At 45.5% G+C, this 27,823-nt stretch overlaps 1 protein-coding gene across 3 annotated transcripts in view; it reads right to left on the reverse strand.

The window, feature by feature from the left end:
• The window catches only part of FLNB (filamin B), a 163,376-nt gene that overhangs the window by 88,278 nt on the left and 47,275 nt on the right, over window positions 1–27,823 (reverse strand). For all 3 annotated transcript variants that reach the window (XM_007984767.3, XM_007984766.3, XM_007984765.3), the window contains exons 2-4: window positions 6,396–6,644; window positions 4,898–4,995; window positions 1,883–2,030 (exon numbers count right to left, since the gene is read on the reverse strand). In XM_007984767.3, coding sequence (XP_007982958.3) covers window positions 1,883–2,030; window positions 4,898–4,995; window positions 6,396–6,644 — 495 coding nt within the window. The remainder of the gene's footprint in view (window positions 1–1,882; window positions 2,031–4,897; window positions 4,996–6,395; window positions 6,645–27,823) is intronic.

Consider the following 27,823-nt stretch of genomic DNA (forward strand, 5'->3'; position numbering starts at 1 on the left):
ACGTGGTCAGCACCACTGCTCTAGCCATGTGTCATCTTAAGAATAAGCTGATTGGGAGGCCGGGTTGGGCAGATCACCTGACGCCAGGAGTTGGAGACCAGCCTGGCCAACATGGTGAAACCCCATCTCTACTAAAAATACATAAATTAGCCAGGCATAGTGGTGGACGCCTGTAATCCCAGCAACTTGGGAGGCTGAGGCAGGAGAATTACTTGAACCCAGGAGGCAGAGGTTGCAGTGAGCTGAGAACGTGCCACTGCACTCCAGCCTGGGCAACAGAGCAAGACTCTATCTCAAAAAAACAAAACAAAACACTAAGCTGATACCAAGCAGGAAAATGTTTTATTCAAAGGGAACATATGTAGGGAAGGAACATCCTACAAGACACACGCCCTTAACTGTTCAGAAAGTCAGTGTCATTTAAAAAAAAAAAAAGTTTGGGGAAATTATTTAGCATGAAAAGAGTCTAAAGAGAAATAACAAATGCAGTAAGTGAACCTTAATCAGATCTTAGTTTGTAAAACAACAACTATAAAAGACAATCTTAGGACAACAGGGAAATTCAAACACAAACAATATTAGACTATATGAAACTATTGTTAATTTTCTTACATAGGGCAACGAGTACTATGGTTATGCAAGAGGATATCCTATTCTTAGGAGAAGCTTAGTGGTGTACTGAGGACAGAACTGTCATCATGCTTGCAACTTATTTTCAAATAATTCAGCAATCATATACACAAACACATATGCAAATACACACAAAGGGCAAGAGAAAACCATTAAGCTAGAATGGTAACAACTGTCAATTCTGGGAGAAGATATACAGAATATTGTGTGTATAACTGTTATCCCACTGGGATAACTTTTTTTTTTTTTTTTTTAGATGGAGGCTCACACACTCTGTCACCCTGGCTGGAATGCAGTGGCATGATCTCGGCTCACTGCAACCTCTGCCTCCCGGGTTCAAGCAATTCTCCTGCCTCAGCCTCCTGAGTAGCTGGGATTATAGGCGCCCACCACCACACCCAGCTAATTTTTGTATTTTTCGTAGAGACGGGGTTTCACCATGTTGGCCAGGCTGGTCTCCAACTCCTGACCTCAGGTGATCCGCCTGCCTCAGCCTCCCAAAGTGCTGGGATTATAGGCATGAACCACCGCACCCAGCTGATATTTTCTTAATTATGAAAAATGAGAAAGAAAATGTACTCCTTCCCCTCCCCCATAGAAAAGGTGTTAAGTTGTATCTGGCCGTGTTGACCTTTACCAGAAACCACACTTTGCAGCCATGTAACTGTTCTCTTCACAAAGCTAGTGTGCTTGAAGTCAGGTGCCAGTCACAACGCCAAACGCCTCGAAATGGCTTCTACCCACTATAATGTTCTGAGCAGAACGGTGTTCTTGCAGCTGCCTCACAGTCATAAACAGGATGTCTTAGCAAGGAAGTATCTGCCAGGGGTTAACAATAGCTCCCACTCCGGCTGGAAATCTGAGGCAGTCTTAGCGTAACAGAAGGAGAAATGAATCAGCAGCCAGATGGCCCACCCCCATCACTGACTATAGTGATCTGGGGCAAGACCAAACAACCCCGACTCCCTACCCCATGATTCCTCTTCTGAAAAATGGGAGCAATGGGCTACTGCACTAAAATCACCAAGCCGCAAACTTGCCCTTTCCATCTAAGCAGAAGGATTTCTTATAGCCTTAGAAAAACAAGGCAGAATAAAACAGTCATAAAATGTGTTATAAAGGAGGCTTGAGGTATCTTTGAGGATTACACCCATATATTTTTGTTTCCGAGAACATCACTCTTGAAGCCATGAAATCATCTCCAACACCAGAGGACATGTCTCCAACACAATATCAGAGGACCAACACTCACCTCTGCCATAGGCCCTGGCTTTCTTCGGGTTGAGTTTGGGTTTGAGAGGAGCCCCTGGCTTGAGCTTGGCTTTGGGGAACTGGGACAGGTAAGTCATAACCGAGTGCTCGTCCACATCCGGGTGAATGATTTCTTCAGGAGTGATGACCTAGGATAATGACATGGTGGATGAACACCCAGAACACATCACTTTGCAACTATTGAAGTGTTTGCAAATGCCTCTTAAATCAAGCACTACAAATATTAGGAAACTGAGTCAGCTTCTCGATTAAGTGAAATTACATTAAACCAACAGACCAACATCAGTGTTTTTAACCATTTTTGAGAAATTGCAGACCCCTTTGAAAGCTAGGGGCCCCTCTCCAAAAAATTCTGCATGTAACTTCCAAAAGTTCATTGTCCTCCCCATTCCCCAAAAGTCCATTTACTCCTCTGGTCAAAGCTTTCAAAAATGATAAAAGGATAAACTATAGCAAGTTGGGAAAATGAAGAAAGAAGCACACACAGTCATCCTGTGCATGTTACAAAAAAGTGCACAGGTTAACCAGCTTTTTCCTTTGCTCATATATTCATGGTCTGTATCTGCATTAACTCTACTAATTAAAAAAGGTAAATAAAAAAGAAATGACATGTAAATATTAAACATGTGATCTCAATATATTAGGAGCCATTAAAAAAATAGGGAAGCCGGGGCGGTGGCTCATGACTGTAATCCCATTGCTTTAGGAGGCCGAGACAAGAGAATCACTTGAGGTCAGGAGTTTGAGACCAGCCTGGCCAACATGGTGAAACCCAATCTCCACTAAAACTACAAAAATTAGCCCGGTGTGGTGGCAGACACCTGTAATCCCAGCTACTAGAGAGGCTGAGGCAGGAGGATGGCTTGAACCCAGGAGGTGGAGGTTTCAGTGAGCCAAGATCATGCCACTGCCCTCCAGCCTGGGTGACAGAGGAGTAAGACACTGTCTCTTTAAAAAAAAAAAAAAAAAAAAAAAAAAAGGCTGGGTGCAGTGGCTCACGCATGTAATCCCAGTACTTTGGGAGGCCAAGGTGGGCGGATCATGACGTCAGGAGTTCAAGACAACCCTGGCCAACGTGGTGAAACCCCATTTCTACTAAAAATACAAAATTAGCCGGGTACGGTGGCACACACCTGCGGTCCCAGCTACTCGGGAGGCTGAGGCAGGAGAATCGCTTGTAACTCAAAGGCGAAGTTTGCAGTGAGCTGAGATCGTGCCACTGCACTCCAGCCTGTGTGGCGGAGCAAGACTCCATCTCAAATAAATAAATAAATAAATAAATAAATAAATAAATAAATAAATAAATAAGGAATGGGTGAATTTCTCTTGACATTCAGTTTAGGAGCAAGACTAGACCCATCCTGGACAGGTGACCTCCCTGAAGGTGCCACCACCTCAATTTCAGTACCATCACCTGACCCAGCCCTAAACAGCATGCAGAGTCCTCCCTGCCTCCAGTAATGGTGCTAAGGAGGTAAATCACACTTCCTCGGATGAACAGAGGCTCTGTCTCATGAACCAGGTTTACCATGTGCAACGAACAACAGATGTGTCCAACTTCCCTCCCCATGTGATAAAAAGCACCAGAAAACATTCTGACCATTAGCCTGCAGGAACAAAAGAGCTACTTGGGTTTGAACAGTCGCCTTCAATACGTTCCATAAAAAGTAGGATGTGTGTTGATTTGGCATTTCTTCCCGGCAGCTCCTTCAACAACTTCACCCATGCCAACATCACATGAACGTAAAAAGGAGATGGTTTAGGTTTAAGCGGAGATGAAAAACACACCACACCACTTCCTGAGTGGACGAGCCAAGAAACAAATGGGCCATGTAGGAGAGACATGACTCCAAAACCAAACCAAAGAAACAGGCATGTTGTTCTACCTTCCAAGGGACCCTGTTACAAAATACACTGAACTCAGACCTCAATGCAGCCTATAGCGAGGCCATCAGTCCCATGGCACTGGCTACCTGCAATCTTCCCTGGTTAGCCTTTGCACACGGGACTCATGGTGCCTAACTGTTAGAGGGAGTTTCTGGAAAGAAAACACTGGTTTTCCTCCCAGCTAGGAAGATCAGACTTCAACTAAGCAATGTGACTACTGTAGATGGTATCCAAGACTTACTTGATTTCTGAGTCCTCTTGTTATATTCCTGTGATAGGATTATGGGTGACAGAGATTATTCCAGAGTTTCCATTAATGGTGGATTATCCTGGCTTACATGTTTTTAAAAGTTTTAAATCGGCTGGGCGCAGTGACTCACGCCTATAATCCCAGCACTTTGGGAGACCAAGGCAGGCAGATCACAATGTCAGGAGTTCGAGACCAGCCTGACCAACATGGTAAAATCTGTCTCTACTAAAAATAAAAAAATTAGCCAGGTGCAGTGGCATGCACCTGTAATCCCAGCTACTCAGGAGGCTGAGGCAGGAGAATTGCTTGAACCCAGGAGGTGGAGGCTGCAGTGAGCCGAGATCATACCACTGCACTCTAACCTGAGCAACAGAGCGAGACTCCATCTCAAAAAAAAAAAAAAAAAAACCAAAAGTTTTAAGTCCTGTGACTTTTCCTAAGCTACTGGATTAAAATTACCTTTTAAAATGTAGATTGAAAAATGGTCAAATACTATCAATTTCTTATGGCTCAACCTAATAGTTAGGGTTCATATTTGTAGTCTGGGGTTTAAAGATAGCCTTCAAAATATTTAAAGAAGAAATACTAGGAAATTTGCCAGTGTGTGACAAAGAAGAGTGATATGAAAATTTCTGGATGATCTACATTAAACCAACACACTAAGATCTATAAGCACCTAAGTCAATAAGAACCTACTATTATGGGTAAACTGAGGAAGATGAGAGCGCATCACAGGCAATGCTCTCTTTTAAGTCTCAATGCCAAGAAGGTCGGGCTGCCTCCCTGACCCAGGAAGGCACCCACAGGACAAGCTAGTGGTGGGGGCAACCTCACAGGACCTGGCACACTTGTGCATACCTGTGGGACACCCAGCCAGTCATCTGCCTGCTGCATGGCTTCTCGTGCGTTATCTACAGGCTTCTGCGGGTCCCAGGATTCCCAGTCTGGGCACAGACCTGTTAACAGAACACAAAAGATGCTTTTAGCATTAGCTGACCAAAGAGATTAAAGGCAACCATGTGCCTAAACTAACCCCATTTGTTCTTTTAGTTCAGAGAATGATTTTTTCTTAAAATCTGAGCAAATCATATATTTAATAGGCAAAAAGTATCACAGGTATGAGTGTGCCAGGGTATAAAATATCCTCCATCACTGAGACTTCTCCTCCGGGTGCTATGTTCTTGCATGAAGATGGGGATTATCCATTCCTTGAAGGAGTGGTGTTAAAAAATAAACAAAGCTTGGAAAAAGCCCGGTGCCTTTATGCAGGAGGGATTTTTTTTTTTTTAACTCTATTCCTGGATATACCTAAAAAGTCTAGAGTAGCATCCTGTGTGATTCAAAAACCCACTTGCTCAAAGGTGCAAACCTAGAATTATCTTAAAAGGCTTTATAAGCACAAGAGGTAAAGGACTAGAGTAAAAACTCCCAGGTTTAAATTGGAAAGAGGTATCCTAAAATGTGTCCTTAAATGGAAGTAAAAAAAGAGGATATTAGGAAATCAATTAATGCTGCACTTTAAATTTTTCCTGGATGACACCAACTTATAGACTCTCAAGGAAGAATGAGGCCTTCGGCCCTCCCCTACCCAACTACACTAGTTCTGCTTTGAGTATGTCAAGAACCACTAACTAACTAAATACTAATGTGCCCAGTAAATACAGAATACACAGTAAATGGAAAATATGATTAATACCTTTTTTTTTAATTAAAATCAACTTTGGGGGGGTGTGTGTAAACTCTGGCTCTGGTCTTTCTACCCATCAGTCTAAACCCTCCAGTGGGAATAATTACAACCTTCATATACACTCAGCCACTAAGAAATAAGCAGCCCATCAAGGGTGGAAAAGGCTCCAGTTGAATCCTGACCAAGAGCTATTTCACAGTAACACAGAAAGAAAAGGGTGGAGAATGCCATATATAGTCAAACCAGTGGTTAATAAAAATGGGTACTTTCCACTCCATGGAAGTTTTTAGATTTTCATGCCAAGCCACCTAATAGGACCAAATGTTTCTCCAAATCCAACAAGAAACTGAGCACCAATGTGGGAAGACACAGGATTTTGGAGTCTGGAAGCTAAACCCAAGTCTTGCTTCTAAGCACCAACTCCTTCATTGGAATTTGGATAAAAGGTTCAACTTGATGCTCAAACATGTCTATGGATATATCTAGAAGATCTGCCCTTGGAAGGGTAAACAGAGCCAGTTTTAGTTTCCTTAGCCGTTTTATAATGGGCCAAGACCTGGAGAAATACGTCAATCAAGGCAAAGATAGCATTCCTGTTGAAAACCAGAATGTTTGGGACCCACATGCCCCCATCCTGGACAGATGGTTTAGGCAGCCCTGGGCACTTACCTGGAGCACAGCTGTCTACCAGGGCTCCCAGGGCTTTGCCATCTTGCCAGTTCTGGTTAAAGTTGGTGATGGGCAAGTAGGGGATCTTGTTCTGAATCCACCCCAGCAGCCTCTGCTTTGGCGTCTGCTTCTTGGCATCATCATCCCCTTCATCCTCCCACACGGGCATGGAGATGGAGTAGTGGAGGATCAGCGTCCACACCAGACCCAAGATGAGCTTCAGGTTCCCATCCACAATGGCTTTGCTATCTGCGGAGACAGGCACAGGCTTGGTCAGTCCTTTGGGTTACACAAGTGTAAATTATGCTCCTTATATAAATGTAAATGGAGTCTTCAACTATTAGAGAACCATACTGAGATACTTAAGAGTGAAAGGATGTAATGCTGAAATTTGCTTCAAAACACCTGAGGACAAGAAGAGATGAAATATGATTCCAAAATGCTGTTAACGGATGTCACTGGATCATGGGTTCATGAGCACGTAAGATACCACTGTCGCTACTTTTCTGTATGCTTAAAATTTTCCATAATAATGGCCAGGTGCAGTGGCTCACTCCTGTAACCCCAGCATTTTGGGAGGCCAAGGCAGGAGGATTGCTGTGAGCTCAGGAGTTCAAGACCAGCCTGGGCAACATGGCAAAACTCCCTCTCTACCAAAAAAAAACAAAAATTAGCCAAGAATGGCAGCTCACTCCTGTAGTCCCAGCTACTCAGGAGACTGAGGTTGGAGGATCGCTTGAGCCCGGGAAGCCAAAGTTGCAGAGAGCCAAGGTCACGCCACTGCACTCCAGCCTGGGCAACAGAGTGAGACGCTGTCTCAAAAACTGAAAGAAATCATTTCACAAATATAGATGATAAAAAGGAGTGACTGCATCCCAGAGGTAACAACCTGCTAACCTGGTAGTATACAATGTACCAGATTGTGTGTGTGTGTGTGTATGCGTGTGTGCACGATCTGGGCTCACTGCAACCTCTGCCTCCCGGAGAAAGAGGTACCATCTTTCTCGTCAGGTACTTCTGTGCTTCCAAATTCACCAGGGTCCCTGCTACACACAGTCAGTTCTTAAACATATAGCACCTCAGAACCTACACAACACCCATCTGATCCGCTTTCCACTCTTGCCACTCCCACTCACCATACTGCAGGCTCAAAGACTCCTCGTTCCTGGACTATCTTGCCCTGAGCCCCTGGACCTCTTCGTGTGTTCTCCATTCCTTTGATGGGAAGACCTTCACCCATCCTCCTGTGGGACAACTCGTGGCTCATAATTCTGACACCAGATTCTACAGCTGGTGGCACTTCACTCCCACCAGCATTTACGTGTGAGTTCCTTGGGCTCCCACCTTACTCCAGAACTGAAACCACTTGCTGGGGAGGGACTGAGCTGTCTGCATCTTTGTGTCTCCCCAGCCACCCACCAAGAGCCACCTGAACGCTGGTTGAACACATGCCAAACTACACTTAATGAAACCCAACCACAACCACATGAAAAGCAACTCACATGCTGATAAGGGGTGCGTGGCATGCCACTCAAAACTGAAAGGGTGACAGCTTTATTTAATTAACCTGATTATTGTTATTATCTTCTTGCAACAAAAGACCCTCTTTAAGAGCCCACACACAAACCATCAGAGAGAAATCATCAGAATTTAATTAATCAATCAGAATTAATTTTGCAGTTGCAGATTCAGTCAAAATAAAACTTGATCATCTAACCTGGAAAAAACAAAGAGTATCATGGAGTGGCTGGTAAGAAAAACTAATTCAAGCAATCCTCACTCAAAGTTAAGGTTCCCGAGGACTTTCTCTATAATGAACTGCATAAATAATAACTTCAAAGCAGGACTGTCTACATAATTCATGGGGCTCAGAGAAAAATGAAAATACAGAGTTCCATGTCCAAAACTTAAGAACTTCACACCAACATCCATTTTCTACTCCCCAAATGTATCACTAACGTTTAAGCCAGGCCCCTAAATACAGGAAACAGATACAAATTCACTGTCTTTTCTTGTAATTTAGCTCAAGAATTGCTTTCACTACCCACTTCCTCAAATTCCCATCTTTTGCCATGTGTTGCTGTCTTTAACTGTTTGAATCTGGCTTCACACACAGCCTCTTGCTTTTTTTAGTTTCTCTTCTTCGCTCTCTTTTGCAAGCATGAGTCTTGTTGATCCTGGGGAGGATAACCTGATTTTGGAACCATTTCCCAGCTCATTTCTCAGTATTACCAGAAGATACATCAAACTTAACTCCTAGGGGAGCAAGACCTGCCTGCCTCTAGACCAGTGGTTCTCAAAATTTAGCAGGTGTCAGAATCACCTGAAGGACCTGTTAAACCACAGAACGCTGGGCTCGCTTTTAAAGTTTCTGATTTAACAGGCCGCGTATGAAACAGGAGAATTTGAATTTCCCATAAATTCACAGGTAATGCTGATGCTCTTGGTCTGGGTCATAAGAGTAATTCTGATCATTCCATATTCTGTTTGTTGTCTCCTTTACTGAAAGCCTTTATATCATGGGTTCTTCCTGAGTGTGGGGAAAATCTGTGCCTTTACTCTAACCAATAGAACAATGGCAGAGGTGATGGGCTATTACTCTCATGACCATATTATGATGCATGAAACTCCACTTTAGCAGACAGGAGACAGATTCTCTTGCTGGCTGTGAGGAAACAGGCAGGCGTGTCATTAACTGCCTATGCAGAAGGCCCGGTGGCAGAGATATGAGTGTAGCCTCTAAAACCTGAGGTTAGCCTCCAAGCAACAGCTAGTAAAAAGCTGGGACCATCAGTGAGACAATCACATGGAAACGGATTCTTTTAAAAACCTGAATGAACCTGAATGAATCTGAATGAAGTGGATTTTTCCTTAGTTAGGCATTCAGATGAAAACACAACTAAGATGGCACCTTCCTTGTAGTCTTGTGAGACCTGGAGCAGAGGACCTGGTCTTAAGTCATGGCTGGACTCTTGGCCCACAGAAACTGTGAGACAATAAATGAGTGTTGTTTGAAACTGCAACTCCCTACTGCCAAAAAAAAAAAAAAAATTAAGAACTTCAAGACAGCAACAGCAGAGCAATAAATCAAGCACAGGGCCCTTCTGAGCACACAGGTCATGTGGTCATGAAGCCAGCCCTCCCTTTTAAGGTCCTGTGGTCAATCAAGGAGCAATGAATGGTCTGCATAAAAGTCCGGGCCCTGCACAGAACTTGGTTATCCAAGGAATTCACCCCACGGGACCAGACATTTCCTGAGTTGGAAGTCCTTGACCATGACTGAATTTTTTGGATTAGCTATCCTGTTATTTGGTTGTTGTTTTGAAGTGCGATTGATTACAGAGTTACTACCTACTGATTATCAGAAATTCCAGATCAAACAAGTTCTCATGCCAATTTCCTTTAAGTTAAAGGGAGAAGAGCAAACTTCAAAAGGGTAATTAATAAATAAATAAATAGTGGGTATACTGTCGGGGTAATGGTGGTGGCCAGGCACCCTCAAGGCATTGATCTCTTGCACCAGGAGGGATTGGATGGAGCTATGAAGTCTCATCGGGCCACAGGCATTAGTCTGCAAAACTCTAACTTTCCCAAGTTACATGTTAAATGCTTTTCAAAAGCAGACTCGCAGATTTGATTCATAAACCTAACATGAAATCATTAACATGAAATCAGCTTGCTCTATTTTTACCCAGCTTACACATGCTAGTCAAAAGGAATGAGATACAAGTCTTTTTTGAAAAGATTTTGGGGGAAATATGACCCAGTTGAAGTCTGAGCCAAATTTACAAAAAATACAATGCCCAGAACTTCTGTTTCCAATCGAATTCAAGGTGGGTGTTCACATGGGAAAGCCCCCTTTATGGTCTCATTGGGATAAATGATACCTTCCGTCTGCTATTCTAAGGAGCTACAGAGAGAGCAGTTCTCATTCCAAAACTGATTTTGACAGGTGAAGGTTCAAACGCTTCACCAAACTCTTGGAACAATAAAAAGATGGCAACTTGCCCAAAGACCTCCAGGTTCCCATCTACATGAAATAGGAGACTCCCCATGCCTCGAAAATGAAATGTTACACAGCATCACAGGGTCAACGACGTCTGACCATCACATAGATGACGCGCTTTTCAGACCTCATGGTTACGCCAAGGGTAAAACGTGGAGCAGAACCTTAAGAAGATGAAAAGGCCAGATGAGACGGAAGCCTTTCAGCAGGATTCCATGTAAGGCCCATGAGTTGCTCGAGGGCCTTTTTCGGGAATAAAATAAACCAACGCCTACCAGGTCCGCCCAACCACCTAGAATCTGCTTAGATTTCAGTGGGTTGGAATTGGGCCATGGGTTTCTCCTCCTCAAATCCAGCCAATCATAATTCCCACATAACTGGTCCTGGCTCTGGACAACCCTGACCCTCAAAACCACATACATTTTCTCAAACTACTTAAAATTACTCAGTGCTGCTTATAAGTGAACAGGGTGGGTGTTTTTTGTTTTGTTTTGTTTAATAGCTAGAAACTTAACTTGAGCTACTACAAATTCTGGGATGGAATATTTTCATGTCACTTCTGTAAATCAGTTCTCTGGTCCTGGTGAAGGAGCATTCTGGAACGGATGCATTTATGGGGGTGGAAACCGGCTATTTTTAGGCAACCTTCAGAAGCATCTTGGAAACATCTTATTTGTGGACGAGTTCCCCAGAGGTCAGGGAGATGGTGGCCTTTTACCTCTCTACTCACATCAGGAGGGCCCAGATCCACGCTACCATGTGTATGCCTACTACTTTCCTGCACCAAACCATCCAGGGAGTTCCCAGAGGTCAGTTCCAGCAGCTTCTCTCCTGGTTGTTACTGATTAACCAGGGTGGCTGAGGTGGTGGCCCATGAGGAGAGGCATGGACAGACACTATTCCACATTTTTGCCCTCCTGGGAAGGAATAGGTCATCCTTTGGCCATAAGGCAGGTAGCTGCTGCGTCAGAAACAGCCAACAAAGTGACTGTAAGAATCAAGGAGAGGCCGGGCACAGTGGCTCACGTCTGTAATCTCAGCACTTTGGGAGGCCGAGGCAGGAGGATCACTTGGGGTCAGGAGTTCGAGACCAGCCTGGCCAACATGGTGAAACCCCATCTCTATTAAAAATACAAAAATTAGGTGGGCATGGTGGCATGTGCCTATAATCCCAGCTACTTGGGTGGCTGAGGCACAAGAATCGCTTGAACCTGGGAGCCAGAGGTTGCAATGAGCCAAGATTGCCCCACTGCGCTCCAGCCTGGGAGACAGAGGGAGACTCCGTCTCAAAAAAAAAAAAAAGAAGAAGAAGAAGAAGAAGAAGAATCAAGGAGAGATAGGGATGTGTAGGCCAGGCGGTTCATCTCTGTAATCCCAGCACTATGGAAAGCTGAGACAGGTGGATAGCTTGAGCCCAGGAGTTCAAGACCAGAGCCTGGGTGACATAGGGAGACCCTGTCTCTACAAATAATTTTTAAAAAATTAGTCAGGTATGGTGGTGAATGATCATTAGTACCAACTACGTGAGAGGCTGAGGCAGGAGAATTGCTTGAACCAGGAGATCAAGGCTGCAGTGAGCCATGATCACGCCACTGCACTCCAAGCTGGGCAACAGAGTAAGACTGTCTCAAAAAAAAGAGAGAGAGAGAGCCTGTAATCCCAGCACTTTGGGAGGCCAAGGGAGGCAGATCACGAGGTCGGGAGTTTGAGACCATCCTGGCCAATATGGTGAAACCCAGTCTCTGCTAAAAATACAAAGATTTGCTGGGCGTGGTGGCATGTGCCTGTAGTCCCAGCTACTCGGAAGGCTGAGGTAGGAGAATCGCTTGAACCTAGGAGGCAGAGGTTGCAGCGAGCCAAGATGGCACCACTGCACTCTGGCCTGGGCGACCAAGAGAGACTCCATCTCAAAAAAAGACAGAGATGGGGTATGTGCTTGACACAAGTTACCAAGCCGACAGACACACTAAGACTTGGCCATCTGGGGAACAAGATGCCATGCACTGTGCACTCTGCCCCCTCATCTCTACCACCCGGAGAGGCTGCATGGCGGAGAGGTTGCAAACACAGGCTCAGGAACCAGCAGCTTGACTAGATACGTAAGTTTGAACAATCCATCTCTGAACCTTATTTTTCCTCATCTACCAAATAGAAATGGCCACAGTCAACTACTTCCCAGGGCTGTTGTAAGGAGTCGGTAGGTTAGAGAATGCCAAGTGTCAGGCGGGCACAGTGGCTCACACTTGTAATCCTGGCACTTTGGGAGGCCGAGGCAGGCGGATCACTGAGGTCAACAGTTTGAGATCAGCCTGGCCAACATGGTGAAACCCTGTCTCCATTAAAGATAAAAAAATTAGCAGGGCATAATGGCAGGCGCCTGTAATTCCAGCTACTGGGGAGGCTGAGGCATGAAAATCACTTGAACCCAGGAGGCGCAGTTGCAGTGATCCGAGATCACGCCACTGCACTCCAGCCTGGGCGACAGAACGAGACTGTCTCAAAAAAAAAAGAAAAAAGAAAGAGTCAAGCACAATGCCTGTCTCACAGTTGGCTGCTTAATAATGTTCCCTCCTTTCCCTCCATCCTCATTTTCCTAATACTTAAGTACCTGCTATGTGCCAAACACTCTTCCCTAGGGCCAGACATCCACAAGACACACTCCAAGTGTTTTGTGCAAGCAAAAAGAAATGAAAAGAAGTACCTTGTGAATTAACAGGTGGTTGAAATGTTCAATTTGTCACTTCTCTGAGTCAAGCAATTCATTAGGAGGGCCATGACCGCCACCTCCAAGGCCCCTGCTCCTGCTCCAAGGGGAGGCTGACCTCTAATGCTGCAGCGAACCTGGGGCACGTGAGGTCTCTGCAAGGAGGACATGTCTGAGAAAGAATTTTAGGTGGTTCTTAGTGCTGCTCTGAGGGTCTTGGGCCATGCTGACCTTCTAAACCATGCAGCTCAGACGTGTCCTTGCAGAGATCTCACATGCAGCACCAAGAACCACCTGAAGAACTGAACTATGGGCTGGGCACGGTGGCTCATGCCTATAATCCCAGCACTTTGGGAAGCTGAGGCAGTCAGACCACCTGAGGTCAGGAGTTCGAGACCAGCCTGGGCAATATGGTGAAACCCTGTCTCTACTAAAAATACAAAAATTAGCCAGGCATGGTGGTGGGTGCCTATAATCCCAGCTACTCAGGAGGTTGAGTATCACTTGAACCCAGGAAGCAGAGGTCGCAGTGAGCCGAGATCACTCCATTGCACTCCAGCCTGGGCGTGAGACTCCATCTCAGAGAGAGAGAAAAAAAAAAAAAAAAAGAATTGAACTACTGATATTTTATCAAACCTCCCTGAAAGAGAAAAGCAGCACATATGGGTTGGGGGTCTGGCCCCTCCCCTTTTTTTTTTTTTTAAGACAGGGTCTCAGTCATCCAGGCTAGAGTGCAATGGTACAATCTCTGCTCACTGCAACATCCACCTCCTGGGCTCAAGCGATCCTTCCACCTCAGCCTCCTGGGTAGCTGAGACTACAGGCACATGCCACCCGCCTGGCTAATTTAATTTTTTATAGAGACGGGGTTTCGCCGTGTTGCCCAGGCTGGTCACAAACTGGTCCCTCCTTAACATCCCAGTTTACCTTGCCCCATGCTCACCTGGCCTGGAACTCCTTACCCATCCTCTTTCCTGACCTGGCTAATGCCTCTTCTATGTCCAACTCTGTGCAAAACTAGAATAGATCCTGACTGTCTTGGCTGCTTGGATGAGCCTACAGCAGCAGCAGCCTGTGAAGAGCTGCTGCAAGGCCACCCCACATTGAAAAGGTCAGATCTCCTGCATCCAGACCCCAGGCCAGCAGGACCTGGTGCTCACTGATAGTCCAGGTCAGTTTTGCAGTTTCTCTCCATCCTTGCCTGTTTTCTGAGCCCAAACAAACCATGGCTGAATTGTAGGCTTCAGCTGTCCAAACAAAAGGGCATTCTGAACCAAAGCGGGGACAGCTAACAGCTCTCCTCAGGTCCTCAGTCAAAACCAAGGCAGATGCAACCCATCTCCCTGGAGAGCAGGTTAACGAGGACCATGTCGGTCAGCTGTCCTGGTCAGCTGCCCAGGACCGGAGTCACATTTTCAAGTCCCACAGCCCTTCCATCCACACAGCCAATGAACTGTGCACTTTGGCTCAGGTACCCCAGAGGCCCCTGGGTAGGATGAAGGGGACCAAACTGGTTTATCTCCTCCTGCTCAGGGATTTTCTCCAGGGCCTTGATCCAATAAAATGCTGCATGCCAACAAGGCAGACTCAAGGCCCTGACAACTGATGCCTATCTGTGGCCTCGAAGATCCTTCATCCCCTTCTCCCTCCCAGGCATGCAGCTTCCACCTAGATGGTCAGCCAGCCTCCCCTGGAAGTCAGTGGTGTGCCTGTCTTTCAAATGGGCAACAAATGGTAGGAAACGAACCACAGCTTCAGGACCTGAACAGTGGGTGTGCCTGCTTCATGCACTCTTTCCCCGATTCCCAGTCAGGAGCCTGGACAGCGCAGTCAACTGGCTTTGGCCTGCACTAGGAGAGGCCCAGAAAGGTGAGGGAAGGAACCTGGGTCCCAGATGCCCTGCCAACCTGAAGACTGAAGACTGAAAAAACCCATACTTTACATGCTTTCCACAACTGTTTTTGTTGTTATTGTTTTTAAGAAAACCTCTGCCCTGGCGCGGTGGCTCACACCTGTAATCCCAGCACTTTGGGAGGCGGAGGTGGGCGGATCAAGATGTCCAGAGATTGAGACACCCCGTCTCTACTAAAAACACAAAAAATTAGCCGGGTGTGGTGGCGGGTGCCTGTAGTCCCAGCTACTTGGGAGGCTGAGGCAGGAGAATGGTGTGAACCCAGGAGACAGAGCTTGCAGTGAGCTGAGATCGCACCACTGCACCCCAGCCTGGGTGACAGAGCAAGATTCTGTCTCACAAAAAAAAAAAAACAAAAAAAAAAACACCTCTGTTACAGTGGTGGTTGAACTATAATGTAGGGATGTTCTCTGGGCTTTGGAAGACCAGAAGTCACATGGGCCTATCTCCACTGGTGAGAGAAAACATAAACCACAATAAAATAAAAGTAGACAAGGGGACTGAAGTTGGCTGGATTTCCAGTTCTCTTTCTTGCTCATGAACTACTCAAAGATCACAAAGAAGGTGTCTGAATTAATTTTTATCCACCACTGTGTCAAGGGTTCAGATAATATAGCGTTGACTTGGCAGGTCTTTTTATGTTAGTAGTATTTCAAGGGATGATACAGCAGATCAGGAGCGCCAAGTGGTGCTAGCACACTGTGTTGAGAAGGATTCTGAGGCCACATCTGGATTCAGCAAAAAAAGGCTGCTAAAACGCATTAGAAATGTCATCCATGAACAGGGTATGGAGAATGGAGGCAGTGAAGATCAGCAATGCCTGCCCTGGGCATGGCATGGGGGAGTGATGGCCAGGATTTCTCCACAACAGAATTGAGTAAACATTCCCTAATCCCTGATTTGAGATTTCTACTATAGGCCCATAACACATTCCTTATGCATAACCTCAGACTTCAAATTCCCTACTTTGCCAACTATTCCTTCTGTTCTCGCTCACTTGCTGGACAATTTTTGCCTCAAATATTTGGAACGAATCACTTCATAAATACCTTATTTTTATTTTGGGATAGAGAGTTTGGTGAACTTTCAGCTCATAGAATCTATGACGGTGTACTGCTTCATAAATTATCCCAGACACCCTATTTCTGGTTAACAGGAATCGCTGTATTTAAAAGTTCCATTTTCATCACCCAATGCCTTTATTTTCAATGCCACTTTTGAAAAGGTAAAATTTTGAGAATTACTTGATATCCAACAACAAATCCACCCATGATCAATGAGATGGGTCTGCTAAAGGGCCTAGGATATAGTAACTATCTTACCACTTTCTATCACTGGAAAATCCTTTAAAAGTTAAAACCAGGATTCTAACCTCTTGTTAGAAAGGTTAAAGAAGGAAAACAAAGAAGCAGGGCATGGTGGCTCACGCCTGTAATCCCAGCATTTTGGGAGGCCAAGGCAGGTGGATCACCTGAGGTCAGGAGTTTGAGACCCACCTGGTCAATAGGGTGAAACTCCGTTTCTACTAAAAATACAAAAATTAGTCAGGCACGGTGGCAGGCGCCTGTAATCCCAGCTACTCAGAAGGCTGAGGCAGGAGAACAGCTTGAACCCAGGAGGTAGAGGTTGTGGTGAGTCGAGATTTCGCCATTGCACTCTTGTTGCCACTGGGCAACAAGAGCAAAACTCTGTCTCATAAAAAATAAAAAAAATAAAAAAAATAAAAAAGATTAAAGAAGATGAAAAAAAGGATAGACACTCCAAAATGGTCAAAGCAATTGCGTTCTAAACTAAGTTTTAGACCTCAAAGCAACAGATACCTATACAAACTCATTCTGTTGCTGCCACACAGTTCTCCTGGACAACTGACAGTTCAATGCCCCCAAGGATGCCTGGGCATGAGCAGGAGTGGAGGAGCTCAGAGCCCAGCCCCCAAGAGGCTCAGGTTAAAACCCAGCATGAGCTCTGGAGGCCTCAGCCTGATGGCAGTCTGTGTCTCGCTCACAGCTTCCAGCTACAACTGCTCGGCAAACATTTCCAGCTGAAATAATAAATACTGGCTGTGAATGGAGGTCCTCATGACCCTTTGACTCCAGCTCAGTTTGTCATGTGGTGAGGCCACCTCACCTGAAACACAGCCCATGCTCCTGTGAGCTCAGCCAGGCCCACCCTGGGGCTGTGTACCCCACAGGGAATCCCTCGAGGAAAGGAGTGATAGGTGAAGGCAGGGGGAACCATGCCTGGGAAAGACTCCTAAACACCTCTTCTCCTTTAGATCTACGGCAACCAAAATACAACGGCAGCTCGCTCTCTTCCACCCCCTCTCCTAGGCCAGGCCCCGTGCCACTTGCATCACCTTGTGCAATCCTCACAATGACCCTGTGAGGGTGGCTTTTAGGGTGAATCCCATTTTACAGATGACATAACAGAGGCCCACAGAGGTGAAGCCAACTGCCAAAAGTGACATAGGGGGAGAATCTAGATGGAAACTCACTTCTCTCTGTTGCCAAAGCCCAAACTCCTACTCTTGCTACTTCCCTGAATCTACATCATCTCATAACAACTTGATGAAGTGAGCTCAGTTACGACTCCCATTTTGGAGATTAGGAGACTGAGTACAGAGAAGTGATCCACCTACATGCTGTGCTTGGGCGGTAAGCCAGGCTTCTCTGCCCCCCAGGGCAGGGCCTCCGAATTTCCACCTGCCCCAATCATTCCCACGATGCCCACGCTGCCGAGGCTCTCAGGGAAAAACATGGTGGACAGGCAGCATATGAACCATATAAACACAGGGCACAGGAGGCATAGAAAGCACAGTCCCTTTGTCTCAGCCATGACTGACTCAGTCTCTACTACACCCTGAGAACTGGGGATTTTTTTTTTTTTTCTGAGACAGGGTCTAGTGTCTTGCTCTGTCACCCAAGCTGGAGTGCAGTGGCACGATCACAGCTCACTGCAATATCAACCATCAACCTCCAAGTCTCAAGCAATCCTCCCATCTTAGCCTCCTAAGTAGCTGGGACCACAGACACCTGCCACCACGCCTGGCTAGTGTGTGTGTGTGTGTGTGTGTATGGGGGTGTGGGGGTGTGTGTGTGTGTGTGTGTGTGGTGGGGGGAGACAAGGTTTTGCCATGTTGCCCAGGCTAGTCTTGAACTCCTGAACTCAAGCAATCTGCCCACACTGGCCTCTCAAAGTGCTGGGATTGCAGGCGTGAGCCACTGCACCTGGCTGGAACTGGGGATTCTAATGACAATGGGCTGTCCCTCCATTCAAGAGGTCCCCTATGCATGCCTCACTGCTTGGCACAGAGCTATTCTCAGATAACTCCTTGAGGGAATCAGGGAACTTGAGAGAAGATGCAGCTCTGCTCTTATTTACCCAAACCTGTCAGCCTGTGTGTTTTCCAGAAAACAGAAATTAGAGTTACTCATATAGTACTTGAAGATTCAATTTGCTCTATTTTTCTTTTCTCATATTCAATAAATATTTCCTAACTACCAGCCAGGTGCAGTGGCTCATGCCTATAATCCCAGCACTTTAGGAGGCCAAGGCGGGTAGATCAACTGAAATCAGGAGTTTGAGACCAGCCTGGCGAAACTCAGGAGTTTGAGACCAGCCATGGTGAAACCCCATCTCTACTAAAAATACAAAAATTAGCTGGACATGGTGGTGAGTGCCTATAGTCCCAGCTATCTGGGAGGCTGAGGCAAAAGAATTGCTCCCAGCTCTGTGCTGAATACCAATTATACTTTTAAATGAGAAAGTTAAATTGGCTTTAAATGACTCTACAAAGAGATAACAGCATTATTATAATGAAAACTGGTGTCCACAGGGCAAGACATTGAGGACCTTTTAAAGGAAGAAAAAAAAAAAACCTTTTGGCTTTCTGTCCCTCATACTAGGCTATGTTTCCTGAGTTTTTTCCCCCTTTTATGATAAAAAGTTCATGATAATAATAAATAGGATAGGTATTTATCCTTTAATTGCAAACTTATAAAAGTTGAGCTTTGTTACAAAGTCAGATCAAGGTGGTTTCCTTGGTTTGAAAGAGAAGAAATCCGCTTCCATTTTTCCCCTGTAACTCACCTCAGGTTACAACTCATATAAGCCTGTTATAGAGATGGCAGCCTGCCCAAAGATTGTGAAGTCATAAAAGGAACAAAACTCCTAATTTAAAGTCTTGAGTAGGAACCAAGCTGAGGAAAATTCCAAATAATTTATAACCGCTGGCTCTGACCATCACCACAGAAGGGGAGGAAGCCACAAGAAAGGAGTCCCTCAGAGGACAGATAGGGGGAACTCTGCCTGCTTTACCTACACTGACACTTTCTGGATGGTTCCTCCCTGTGCCCTGTCTTTAGTTCAGCTGATGGTACAACTTTATGTCCCCAAATCTGGACCTTTCAGCCCACAATTACGTGAGGAGGCCTCCGAGCACACGTCCCACCCAATCCCAACAGAGCTCTCTGCAAAGAACTCTCTCAGCCCAGGGAACGACCTCTTTCTTAAGGGTGGAATTCCACGCCACCAACATCCAGAGTAAAAAGCATGGTGCAGGGATGGGTGGAACCCACTCAAAGAAAGGGCAGGTTGCTGGCTGAAGTTACTGGTGGCCAAGTCACCCAGGAGTCAGGAGCATTAAGTCAGTCAGTGATGGGGCAGCTGGAAGTTCAGACGTCCTGCTGGGGCGTCAGAGAAGCCTGGTTCACCTCCCAAGCACAGTGACTTACTAGCTGTGTGACCGTAAGTGGGTTGAGTCCCTGTGCCCCGTCTGCTCATCTGCAAAATGAGAGTCGTAACTGCCTCACCTCATCAGGCTGCGGTGATACGATGGAGTAAAGCAAGCAAGCAGCACTGCCTGATGATTGTCCCATCAAATTCATGGGGGCTACTGCAACCACTGTTATTACTGCCATAGTATTATAACACACACAAGTTTGGGAGCTAAGGGTGCCTCCCCATCGGCATTGTAAAAAGGATTCAAGCCATTCAATTCTGGTTCAAGACTACTCAGAGCCCAATGCCCTAGAATTCTACCTTCTAGCACAGATGAGCATTCCATCTGCTAATGACCACAAGAGCTGGGTCCCTAATGGGACACAGGATTAAGCCTGATAGAATCAAGATGTTTCTTGCTCAGTGAGCTGCTGAATGAACTGGCAGTGTGCTCCAGTGTGCAGGCTACCCCAACTCCTCCCGCACATTCCCGGACAGTCTGCAGGGGCCAGGCTGGGCCACTGCTAACACAAAATTAAACACAAGGTCCATAAATTCAATTTGAAGTTCCCTAACATGATTTCTTTTTCTAATGGGAGATGGGGGAGGTTTTGATATTAAAGTGATCTTTAGCCATTAAAGCAGTACATTGCAAGATAATTGGGGGGGAGGGAGGGAGAACTGAAAACAAATGCCTCCCTGACAGTAAGTGGTTAAATAAACTACATTCAAGCAAGAGGAAAACAGGCTGCTGTGAAAAGAATACGAAAGGTTTGTTTGTTCCAATATGAACAGGTTTCTATGATGTATTAAGGCAAGGGGATAATTTGTAGAAAAGTATAAACTGTACAATCCTGTTTTTCAAAAGTCATGACTGCATCTGAACAGAAAGATCTGGAAGCATGAACACCAAACTGTCCTCACTGGCTCCTTCTAGGAAGAAAACTAAGAAGCCGATGGTGGAAGATGGGCTTTCATTTTATTGTTATTTATTCTGCATTGCTTGAATTTTTTTGTTTGTTTTTTTTTAAATGGAGTCTCGCTCTGTCACCCAGGCTGGAGTGCAGTGGCACGATTTCGGCTCACTGCAACCTCCACCTCCCAGGTTCAGGCGATTCTCCCACCTCAGCCTCCCAAGTAGCTGGGATTACAGGCACCCACCATCATGCCCAGCTAATTTTTGCGCTTTTGTAGAGACAGGGTTTCACCATGTTGGCCAGGCTGGTCTTGAACTCCTGACCTAAGGTGATCTGCCCACCTCGGCCTCCCAAAGTGTTGGGATTACGGGCGTGAGACGCCATGCCCAGTCCAAAAAAAAATTTGAATTTTTAAAATTTAAATTACATATGTTACCTTTTTTTTTTTTCTGGAGGCCAGGGGGAGACAGGGTCTCACTTTGTCACCTAGGCTGGGGTGCAGTGGGGCAATCACAGCTCACTGCAACCTTGACCTCTGAGGATCAGGCTCCCGACTCAGCTTCCTGAGTAGCTGGAACATTCGGGTCCTGAGCAGCTGAGACGGTCACCACCATGCCTGGATAATTTTCATAATTTTTGTAGAGACAGGATTTCGCCAGGTTTCCCAGGCTGGTCTCAAACTCCTGGGCTCAAGCGATCCTCCCATCTCAGCCTCCCAAAGTGCTGGGATTACAGGAATGAGCCACCACGCCCTACCCACCTGTTGCTTTTATAATAAATCTTGACATACACCACCAAGAAAAGAAACATAGTAATATACATATGAAGAAATCTTTATCTTAACAAAATTGCTTGTCAGGATCTATAGGTACTAATGTGGGAAAATCAACAGGTATTATGAAATGATAAAAGCAATGTGTATGGCAGGTTCAAATTTGAGTACCAGGTACTACAGAAATCATATAATTGAATTCCTCTATGTACAGACTGTCTCTGGACAAGACAAAAAATTATTCCCGGACCGCACAGTTGCTTCTGGGAAGAGCAGCAAGGAATGGAGGTGAGGCAGGGTAGTAGGGTGATGGCCTTTCACCTGTTTGTTTAAACAGCTAGTGCAATGTTACCTAGCAGCAAAGGAATACCTGGAGACTCTGTGGGTTTGCCTGATTGTCTTTCTGACCTCCTTGGCTCAGCTTTCTCAGTGGCCATCCAAATGCCTTCCATTCCTCACCAGACACACCCATCCTGGACAAGCAATCTCCCAGCCTCAGGAGATGGACTTTGCCATTTCCAAACAGCTTGCCAGAGGAGTAGATGTTGAAGATTACATTGCAAAAGATGGAGTCATTTGGTTGCCTTTGGGCATGTTTTTCTTTTCTTTTCTTTCTTTTTTTTTTTTGAGACAAGGTCTTGTTTTTTTTGAGACAAGGCTGGCCTCAAGCAATACTCCTGCCTCAGCCTCCCATGTAGCTCCCATGTTTGCCACCACACCCAGCTAATTTTTTGGGTCAGCCAGGCACGGCAGCTCACGCCTATAATCCTAGCACTTTGGGAGGCCAAGATGGGAGGGTCACCTGTGATCAGGAGTTTGAGACCAGCCTGGCCAACATGACAAAATGCCATCTCTACTAAAAACACAAAAATTCACTGGGCATGATGGCACATGCCTGTAATCCCAGCTACTTAGGAGGCTGAGGCAGGAGAATCGCTTGAACCTGGGAGGTGGAGGTTGCAGTGAGCTGAGATTGCACCACTGCATTCCAGTCTGGGCGACACAGCGAGACTCCATCTCAAAAAACAAAAGAGACGGGGTCTCACCATGTTACCCAGGCTGATCTCAAACTCTTGGGCTCAAGCAATGCTCCCGCCTTGGCCTCCCAAAGTGCTGGGAGTACAGGCATGAGCCACCACACCCAGCCTTGGGCATGTTTTTCAAGCCACCAAAAAACAAAAACAAAAACAAAAAAAACCCACCTTCCTAACTCCCTTGTACCCCGTTCACTTGCACCCTAAAGAGAGCTTGTCCATTATGCAGAGGTCCAATCTCCCAATGAGAGGTGAAGCCCGAGGGCCTGGCCCCGTGCAGTTACCCCCTTGAATCCTCACAGCTGCTTTAAGAGGAACTGCTGTTGGCTCCATTTTCCAGATTAAGAAAAATAATGAATAGGTCAATTAAACCCAAAGTCACAGAGTTGATAAGCAGCAGAGCAGGAATCTGAACCCAGGCCATGACTCTGGAATCCACTGTTGGCCATTTCACCCTGGAGACCCAAGACACAGGAAGATGCCCAAACAAGGACACGATGGTGTTACGAAGGCTTTAAAAACTCAGAACCAAGGAGGGGGAAAATGCTGAGAGTTACATCATCCTCCTAAAAGAGATTTATCACTGTGCCCCTGAACTCTGGCCCATGATAAACGTTCGTGGTAGTAAGATAAACAGACTAAGTAACCAGCAGATCGGCTTTGCTGCTAAAGGGGGAACACATTCTAACATTCCTGAGGCGCACTGTCCAAGGGCAGGGCAGGCGAGCGACACACAATGAATATACAAGGCATCACCCCATCCACCAGCTGCTGCCGTGGCTGGAGACACAGTCCATAGTCAGGGCTCTTTATGACCAGCTCATCTAAACAGTCTGCGCCTGAGTCAAAAGCTGCGTCCCGGCTCAACAAGAACCCCAGCTGCAATGTCTACATCTCAGAGCAGCTCTGCCTGAACCTAGCTCTGAAAAGCTAGGTCCAGCACCCCCTAGACCACACTCACAGACAAGGCTCTCTCCTCTTACCACCTGGCCCATTTACTAAAGTTTTTCCTTCACTCATGTTTTCTTTTTTCCTTAGCTTAAGTAATTATGTCCTGGAAATCACAGGTTTGATATATTTGTTGCATTTTATAAATACATGAAAAATACATGTTAGAATTTTTAAATGTGTAACATGAGTATCATCTTCAGTACCACCTCTTAGAAAAGACTACCAGATGTTAGCTGGTTTTTCCAGAAAAGGGGTTTCAGTGGCCAAACAACTGGAGGCACAATTTTTTAACTGCTGCAGGACTTCTCAGAGCCTTTAACATGCCAGTGTACATTGACAATCTCAAAGAGAGGGCTACGGTATCACAGGGAATTTGCCAACACTATTGGACTGGGAGATGTTTAAAAGTTTTATCTCAAAGAGACTAATGTTCTCCAGAAGGCAGTTTGGGTAAGTCCACTTTAAACTGCTCTTCAGATCCTCTACAAACAAGTCTTCCAAACATTCCCAGAGGCTGGGAGGTTACATTCTATAAAACTGGCAGGAGTGAGGATGAGACACAGGCAATAAACACACAAAAAAAGGAAGACAGGAAATAAGGAATTGGAGCTTTCTCTAAGCTACAACTTTCTGTGGCAGTGATTAAGAAATTAGAATCTTGCTATTTGGATTCAAGAAGTTTTGCAGATAAAGGACAATAAAAAGCAGTTTTCAAAATGTTGTCCCTAATTAAGGATGCTAAAGGGAAGCACACCCTTTTGCACAATCCTTAGCCACAGTGTTTATGAAATTCTGGTGACAACCAACTCACTTAAAAACCACATTAAGGAACATCTTATTGTTCCAGTGCAAACTGTAATTCTTAAACAATGGGTGATGATTTTGAGGAATTTGGGCTAAAACCAGCTTCTCCTCCTTTCTAGGTTTCCTTTAGAGCTTCTAATGCAATATGTTGTCTGTGATGAAGATTTAGACAAGTAGGAAGATGCAGGGATGGAGCCCCATAATTTGGCCCACTGCTTACATCAGTAGAAAGAGAGGGAGTCATCCAGATGTGGACAACTGGAACATCAAATTATGTGAAAGGGGGAAACCTTCAGAACCTCCAGCCAATTGCTACTTCACTCTAAACTTCCTACACAGGAGAGGAAAGAGAACTTAGTAAAAGTTAGTAAAAATTATTTCTGTAATAACTAAAACATCCAAGTAGCATCCCTAATGCTACTTAAAGATAAAACGCTCATATGCACAATAATAGCAATGAGCCACGAAGCTTGAGTGCTAATAAAATCTACTCAACTGGCTGGGCACAGTGGCTCACACCTGTAATTCCAGCACTTTAGGAGGCTGAGGTGGGCGGATCACCTGAGGTTGGGAGTTCGAGACCAGCCTGACCAATATGGTGAAATCCCCATCTCTTAAAAATACAAAATTAGCCGGGTGTGGTGGTGCATGCCTGTAATCCCAGCTACTCAGGAGGCTGAGGCAGGAGAATCGCTTGAACCCAGGAGGCAGAGGTTGCAGTGAGCCGAGGATTGTTCCACTGCACTCTAGCCTGGGCAACAAGAGCCAAAAAAGTCTCAAAAAAAAAAAAAAAAAAAAACACTCGACTTACATGTGGTATTAGATCCAAATCTGAGATTCCATCAACTATAATGTAAGTGTAACCAACCTAACAACAACCACTAATCAACAAATAACTACCAAGGGACGACCCACCCAGTCAACCAACTACCAAACTACCCATAAAAACCCAATTGGATTCATCCTAGACTACTCTCTCCCACCAAATCTACTCTCCCTGAATCCTGTTAGCTGCCTCTAAGTTGTTCCCTAGCCCAGTGGCCATCAGCTAATCTCAGGTCCCTTTACGGGTCACTCCATCTAAGCCTACATATCAAAACTCTTCCCAAATCTCCTCACTGAACCCAGAGGGCAACCTCATACCCCTCAGGCACAGCTCCTTCTCAGGAACCAACAAAACACTTCTAAAGCTGGGTAGAGGCAGATAGGACAGACTGGGGACAAAACATTAGAAAATTGAAAGGAATTGAAACTAATAGAAGTATAATTCAGTGCTTGCAGACTATCATCTTCACTAATTACTAACTTTGGTATTTATAGAAGTTCCAGGCCAGGCGTGGTGGTTCATTCGCCCCTGTAATCCCAGTATGTTGGAAGGCCAAAGTGGGTGGATCGCTTGAGCTCAGGAGTTCAGGATCAGCCTGGGCAACACAGTAAGACCCCATTTCTACAGAAAATACAAAAATTAACCAGGCATGGTGGCACGTGCCAGTAGTCCCAGCTACTCAGGAGACTGAGGTGGGAGGATTGAGCCCAGGTCAAGGCTGCAGTGAGTCCTGTTCATGCCACTGCACTCCAGCCTGGGTAACAAAGAGAGACCCTGCCTCAAAGAAAAAAGAAAATGAGTTATAGGTTAATTTTCTCATATCCCAACAATTTCCAAGTACACACTGATTGCTGAGAAATTACAGTCAATTGTTAAATAACTGAGTTAGTCACAGGACGTGGTGGCTCACGCCTGTAATCCCAGCACCTTGGGAGGCCGAGGCGGGCGGATCACAAGGTTAGAAGATCGAGACCATCCTGGCCAATATGGTGAAACCCCGTCTGTATTAAATATACAAAAATCAGCTGGGTATGGTGGAGCGCGCCTATAATCCCAGCTAGTCGAGAAGCTGAGGCAGAAGCTGAAGCAGGAGAATCACTTGAACCCAGGAGGTGGCAACTGCAGTGAGCCGAGATCATGCCACCGCACTCCAGCCTGGGCGATACAGTAAGACTCCACCTCAAATAAATAAATAAATAAATAAATAAATAAATAAATAAAATTTATTAATAGCATTTCTTTACATCATGAAGGAAGACCATAAAACACAGGTGTATTAGCAGCACCTGTCGTTTTATCACCAAAGAAATCAAATCTTCTCCTGCTATGTGACAGTGTTTTAGATATAGTACAAACTATCCTTTATGCCACTGCTACATGAAAATGATGGTAGTTATTAGACTCACTGTTAGATCTTGTTATTACACATTTTAATAGAGATGTGCATTTACCGCTATATCTAAAAATTTTATTTCTGATATCTATTTCAATATCATTGGTATATTATAATATGGAAAGAAAGAGTACAGTCTTCAGAGAGCCCAAGGGGTCCAAGACATATTAAGTTAACAACTCTGGCTACAGTTAATAATTTTTAGAACCAAAAAGTAAAAGGACTTCAAAATTTGGCCCAGAGGCCATAGTCTTCCCCACTACACACCACAGCACCACTGTCTATTAGCACCACTGATGTGGTTTGGCTGTGTCCCCGCCCAAGTCTCATCTTAAACTGTAGCTCCCATTTGTAGTTCCTCATTTGTCAAATGAGACACAGATTAATGGAACCATTCCTGCCAGGGCAAGGCCTCAGTCATCTCTCACGCTGACTCTTGGAAGTCACTGAAAATGGGTCTCTCCACCAACATGGCCCGCCCACCACGACCAGAGTTATCGTCTTAGGCCATAAATACAATCATTCATGTTACTCCTGGCTTGAACACCTTCTACTGTACCCTACCATCTATAGAAGAGGTCAGCAAACTTTCCATAAAGGGCCAGAGAGTAAATTTTTTTTTTTTGAGAGGCAGAATCTCACTCTATCACCCAGGCTGGAATACAGTGGCATGATCCCAGCTCACTGAAACCTCTGCCTTCTGGGTTCAAGCAATTCTCGTGTCTCGACACCCAAGTAGCTGGGATTACAGGCAAGTACCACCAAGCCCAGGTAATTTTTGTATTTTTAGTAGAGACAGGATTTCGCCATGTTGGCTAGGATGGTCTTGAACTCCTGACCTCAAGGAATCTGCCCACTTCAACCTCCCAAAGTGCTGGGATTACAGGCATGAGCCACCGTGCCTGGCCTGGATAGTAAATATTTAGGTTTTGTGGGCCACGCAGTCTCTTTGCAACTATTTAGATCTATTGTTGCAGTGTGAAAGTGTCCACAGACAGTACATAAATAAATGGGTGTGGCCTGTATTCCAATAAAACTTTATAAAAATAGGCAGAGGGCCAGATTTGGCCCACAGGACATAGTTTTCCCATCTACACACCACAGCACCACTGTCTAATAGCACCACTGATGTGGCTTGGCTACGTCCCCGCTCAAATCTCATCTTAAATTGTAGTTCTCATAATCCCCACATGTCACGGGAGGGAACTGGTGGGAAGTAACTGAATCATGGGAACCGTTACCCCCATGCTGCTGTTCTCACAAGATCTGATGGCTTTATAAGGGGCTTTTCCCCCTCTTCTCTCTGCGCTTCTCCTTGCTGCTGCCTTGTGAAGAAGGACATGTTTGCTTCCCCTTCTGTCATGACTGTAAGTTTCCTGAGGCCTCCCCA

The sequence above is a fragment of the Chlorocebus sabaeus genome, chromosome 22 (assembly GCF_047675955.1).
Source record: "Chlorocebus sabaeus isolate Y175 chromosome 22, mChlSab1.0.hap1, whole genome shotgun sequence".
Lineage (NCBI taxonomy): Eukaryota > Metazoa > Chordata > Mammalia > Primates > Cercopithecidae > Chlorocebus > Chlorocebus sabaeus.